The sequence below is a fragment of the Erpetoichthys calabaricus genome, chromosome 4 (genome assembly GCF_900747795.2).
Source record: "Erpetoichthys calabaricus chromosome 4, fErpCal1.3, whole genome shotgun sequence".
NCBI classification, from domain to species: Eukaryota; Metazoa; Chordata; class Cladistia; order Polypteriformes; family Polypteridae; genus Erpetoichthys; species Erpetoichthys calabaricus.
In genome coordinates, this window is record NC_041397.2 from 74,146,536 (window position 1) to 74,152,512 (window position 5,977).

General features: G+C 41.7%; 1 protein-coding gene across 1 annotated transcript; it reads right to left on the reverse strand.

The window, feature by feature from the left end:
- Window positions 1–1,459: 1,459 nt before the first annotated feature.
- On the reverse strand, window positions 1,460–4,673 carry LOC127527534 (E3 SUMO-protein ligase KIAA1586-like). Its single transcript, XM_051926597.1, has 2 exons — window positions 3,480–4,673; window positions 1,460–3,348 (listed from the first exon to the last, which is right to left on the reverse strand). The coding sequence occupies exon 2, from the start codon at window positions 2,696–2,698 to the stop codon at window positions 1,460–1,462; it is 1,239 nt and encodes a 412-aa protein (XP_051782557.1). The 5' UTR covers window positions 2,699–3,348; window positions 3,480–4,673.
- Between the last annotated feature and the right edge of the window lie 1,304 nt (window positions 4,674–5,977).

Below are 5,977 nucleotides of genomic sequence, written 5' to 3' on the forward strand. Positions count from 1 at the left end.
TATGGACAGAATTTCTAGGCGCAGCCAGGGCGTTGAGAGGGTCCGGTTTGGTGGGCTCAGGATTGGGTCACTGCTTTTTGCAGATGATGTTGTCCTGTTTGCTTCATCAGGCCGTGATCTTCAGCTCTCTCTGGATCGGTTCGCAGCCGAGTGTGAAGCGGCTGGGATGAGAATCAGCACCTCCAAATCCGAGACCATGGTCCTCAGCCGGAAAAGGGTGGAGTGCCCTCTCAGGGTTGGTAGCGAGATCCTGCCCCAAGTGGAGGAGTTCAAGTATCTCGGGGTCTTGTTCACGAGTGAGGGAAGAATGGAGCGTGAGATCGACAGGCGGATCGGTGCGGCATCCGCAGTAATGCGGGCGCTGCATCGGTCTGTCGTGGTGAAAAAGGAGCTGAGCTGCAAGGCGAAGCTCTCAATTTACCAGTCGATCTATGTTCCTACCCTCACCTATGGTCATGAACTATGGGTAGTGACCGAAAGAACGAGATCGCGAATACAAGCGGCTGAAATGAGTTTCCTCCGCAGGGTGTCTGGGCTTTCCCTTAAAGATAGGGTGAAAAGCTCAGTCATCCGGGAGGGGCTCAGAGTAGAGCCGCTGCTCCTCCGCATCGAGAGGAGTCAGATGAGGTGGCTCGGGCATCTGATCAGGATGCCTCCTGGACGCCTCCCTGGTGAGGTGTTCCGGGCACGTCTAACCGGGAGGAGGCCCCGGGGAAGACCCAGGACACGCTGGAGGGACTATGTCTCTCGACTGGCCTGGGAACGCCTTGGGATTCTCCCGGAAGAGCTAGAAGAAGTGGCCGGGGAGAGGAAAGTCTGGGCATCTCTGCTCAAGCTGCTGCCCCCCGCGACCCGACCTCGGATAAGCGGGAGACAATGGATGGATGGATGGATGGATTTGACTATTCTGAATATTCATTAACTTTGACAACAGAGAGCAATAACAAGTAATGTCATTTTTCATACTTTGGTAATGCATCCTTTCACCTAGTGTAAAAAAGAAAAACACCCATCATACTCTTTTCAAGTAAATTCAAAACCCAATCCTAAAACTAAAAATAAAATAAATAATTTGGGTTGGGTATCAAACATATTTGGTGGATACCTATGTGTACAAAAATATCACATTATATTATATAACAATACATTCATAATAATGTGTTACAAAATTACAATATGTAGTTAATAATACACAAATATATATATATATATATATATATATATATATATATTATTCCACCTCATTCATGAAGATGAATGTGATATACTTTCTCAATACAATGAAGGGTATCTAAATAAGTGCTTACATTTTTGGCTCAAGAGAATTAACACCAGGTACTTAGATAAGTAGTGGTATACTTACAGTATATAAACATCAAATAACAAATTACAGATAAGAACACAAGATTTATAGTCAATACAGATTTGTAAACCTGTCCACAGCTTGTCTAGACTTGCACTACAGTATTCTCCAGACAGACTTGCTTTCCACGAGGGTTTTCACCCTGCACTGCCTAGAATGTATAGAACTAGCAGTATGGTGGCTCATCAGCCAGGTCCTTGTATATTTTTGAGGTTCAAACTTGGAAGTAGGGGGGCCGCTGATGTTAATCATCATCAAGTTTGATACGTTTGAAACCAGTAGGACAGCCCTTTTGTCTGTGTTTATATTGTTCATAAGGCCAAAGTTCCTGTCATACTCTGCTGTGCTGACAGGGAATGTTTTCATACAGTTAATGAGTGGTTTTAGGTCCTTGGGCTTACTGTTGGGCTCTTCCAGCAAGTCCCGCATCCCATTCAGTGCTTGGTCTTTGCATAAGTTAAATCGCTTGCAGAGTCTCTTAATTTGTTCTTCACCATGGCGAATGCTGGGGTTTGATGGCCATTTACTCTGATCAAGGATGCCGAGGTCCTTGATGATCTCATCTTCAAAAGACAAGCGTTGTTCAAGATTGTTCACAATGCTTTGCAGGAATTGTCTGGGATGGATAGAGATGAGCTTTACATTTTGTTTCAAGGCAACAGACCGATACAACATTCCCCTGTCTTTTGCTTCTAAAGCCTCACTGTATTTTTGCCCTGGACTCTCTTTAAATGAATGTATCACTCTTATTGTGCATTTTAGTAGATGGTCTGCTCTAAGGAGAGTAACAGGACGAGCCTGTAGTTCCTGTGACAGGATACTTAGTTCATGGAGTGTGTCATACATGAGCCCAAGATCACACAGAAATTCAGGACTTTGAACACGGTCTAATAGACCTCTGTATATTTGCTTCTCTTTGGTTGATCTTGTCTCATCATGATAAGCACTCTTAAAGTGCTGCACAAGGGCTTCCAGTGATGTCCAAACTGCACGAACAGTCCGAAAGCTACTGGCTTCCCTGCGTACATCTAAAACTCTGCCAATACAAAGAAGTTGTGAGTCTACTTCAGCTGCCGCATCTTTAAGTTCATTTTTGTTTGACATACTATACAGAGAGTACAGCTTCTGCATAAAAGCTTTAAAGTGATTGACAGAGTTTACCTCATCAACTGCATCTGACACAGCTAGCTCAAGTCTATGGTTCATGCAGTGCCATACAAAAAGCTTTCGGAATTTTGAGGTCAGCCTTGTTGCTACACCTGACTTTTTTCCTAACATGACAGTGGTTCCATCACATACAAATGTCACCCAGTTTTCATGAAGCCATTCCTCCATAAAGCCAGCATTAGTTAAACAACTGAGTAAAGCCTCTGCTATGCCATCAGGTCTCTGATTTTCAAGTTCAACAAGTTCAAGGAATATGAATTCAGGACTGTTTTTCCTCAATTGATCCTTTCACAGAAACAGTCATGACAGCTTTGCGATTTAAAGAAGAGGACTCATCAACTAGGACGGCCAACTTACTTGATGATGCTATTATACTAGTGACAATTTTTTTTTCCCATCTCATTAGCAACATGCTTGATTATTTGTGTTGCACTGTAACGTGAATGAAGTACTGAGCCCATCTTTACGCCATTCATTTCCTGCAGTTCAATGAGGCTCTCGTGGTCAGCAAAAGGTCCATTCCTTTTGGCTTAATGGTAGGCTGTTCTGAACACAGCTTCGGTTTCCTTCATGTAGGACTGTCATGGCCTCCATTGCATTTTCAATGGTTGCTTCTTTCTGTTGTTCTTTTATCATCATAGCTTGAATGTGTGCTTTGGACAAAGCATATTTCCTCACCTTATTTCTTAAGGCTGACAGACATGTCTCTCTACTGCTTAGGCCAGACACTTGAATTTCAAAGTTCATCCATTCTCTTGAGAGCGATACACATTGCTCCTTGTTACCATCAATGGACACAGTGCTATAGACCAGACATCCTGTGAAGCATAAACAAAAATAGAAAATGTATTTGTTTCTCCTGCATACATATTCAAACACACACACTGTACATTTTTCAGTGTCCACGGTTATAGAATCTAAGCCTAACCAACAATCAATGTACACTTACCCAATTCTCTGTTTTTGAATCCTAACCAGGGGTTCTTTGATTGGAAATCCTCTTTCTGTTTGGCTGTCCGTACCTGTGGCCATTCATTATTGGTGTCTGCAAAAAAACAACATTAGTCATAAAATTTTTGGCGTGAAAATGGTACCAACACACTAACACAGTTTCAAGTTTAAAATCAGCATTTCTCAGGAAGAATAGTGTACCTAGCTAGAAATGCTTTAATGTCTGTGCCGTTTGGACATCGGCTAGTGCTCAGGGAAAACGGTGTAACTTTATAAACTCTCCCCAACACCTGTTAATCTGTCTGTCCTCAAAAATAAGCACTGATGTGAAAGTCAGGTTGAAATATCTGTGTTTTAAAATGCAACCAACTGGAATTTGTTGACAGCTAGCAGCTTTGATGCTAATGAAAGTCAGGGAAGCTAACTTAACACTAGCCACAGCATGAGCAAATTGGAACAACAAAAAATAAACGAAACTAAATGAAAAAGCTGTTAGTTAATGCTGTAGAAACGCTGTATTAACATAATTTACAAATCTTGCTATTATAAAGTACTCACCATGGTTGACGTGTTCTTCTATTGAATTTGCAACGTCAATCGGAGATTTAGCGCCTCCACCGTCAGCACCCCCTCCAACTGGGGTTGGGGACTGAGAGGCTGTGGGCGTTGGGCTGTGGCTCCCTGTCCGGCTGGATAGTAGCAATAATGTAGCTTCACGAGGTCGTTTGTTCTGAAAGCTAATTTTTGTTTGTATGGTTCGCTTCATTTTCACTATTAACTTGGTTATATTAACTTTTCACGTGAGGACATATTTTGGTATGTAACAATGGACCGACAGGAAGGTGGCGGCAAAGGATATTTTTCCCGGTTTAGCAAAGGAACGCCCTACTCTGCCTCTGATTGGCGTAATCCGTTTGCCCTAACCAATCGTTAGTTCTCCCAAAACGTAACCAAAACAGACAATGGCAGAAAAAAAATTGACATGCCTGCAGCACATAAATGCGTATCAGCGTGTCAGTGTGGATGTAGACTGTTTCAGTGTGTGGACTGAAAAGCGCTGTATACCCATGTATACCCTGTATTACACTGCAGCGTATACCCATAGCAAGGGGATTTAGAAGTGGGTATACGCTGTGACGACCTAATAAGAAGTGGGTATACGCCATATACCTGTGTATACCCTGGACTACACTACTGCCGCCACCTAATAGATGTGGAAAAACACTGCTGGTACAGCACTGAGAAGATGGTGGAGGTGTTGAGACTTCACCCACTGAAACAGGCTAACCAGTTGCAGCAGAAGATCCATGCCAACCTCCCAACTGAAGATAAATGTCTAATTGGGAATTTCCTCAGGGGCAGAGATGAACCAGAGTCCAATGATTCCTTTCCTGATGTGACTGTGATACCAGCTGGTTTGGAACCTGAGGATAGAGAAGTCATGTATGCCATCTACAACATAGACCTACAGTATTTGACAGTGCTGTGGAGAAAGAGCTCTATAGACTCTGTGTTCTGGCTCGTCACCAGGAACAGCTGAGTACAATACCAGAGACACCCTGGAGGAGCAGACTTGGGGGGGCAGAGACACTGGGGACAGCTTGGCAGAACTTATATAGACCACCATTGAACAAAAGAACTGGTGATTTGCAATAGCTTGTGCTGCACGGCATCAATGCTGTTAATTCCTATGTCTCGCTGCTTGGTCCTTCAGTCACAGACAAATGTCCTTTCTGTGGAGAGAGAGAGACCATTTTTCAGTTTTCTTTTCTGTTCCAGACTTCAGCCTCTTTTATATATTCTTACCACTGTTTTTAGAGTTCTTAACTTGCCTTTTAATGACTGTGTATTTATTTATGGTATTAATGGGAATAAGTATAATCAAGATGAATGTATGATTGGTAATTTTCTCATTGGACAGGCCAAGCTGGCCATTTATAAATCACGAAAAGAGAAAGTGAAATCAAACAAACAATGTGACAGGATCAAACATTTCATGGACTGGTAAAAGCCAGGGTGTTTTTAGAATATAAATTTTACAGAATGACTGAAAATGTGAATTCTTTTGAGGAAAAATAGTGTGTTCATGAAGCAATTTGTAAACTTGGAGATAATGAATTGTTTTTTCTTTTTAAACTTATGAATTAAGTGGGGTTTTTTTTGGGTGAGTTGGGGTTTCTTTGTTTGCTTTACTTTTGCTATTGTAAGTGACATGTTGAGTATTGATTAATAAAGTTCAATTCAAAATTAAACAAAATCTTTCTTTCTTTCTTTCTTTCCCCATAATGAGCCATTTTAATAGGAAATGACCGGGCAAGGCAGAAACCTATACTCATACACACATTTACACTAACCCATATCAGAGCAATTTAGACATGAAAAATAAATAAATAAACTAGTGTATCATATTAAAACACAGCAATTTCCATATAGACAATACCATAATGAGGAAAGAAACTGAACCTAGATCCCCAAAGCTGTGAAGTATACTGTATT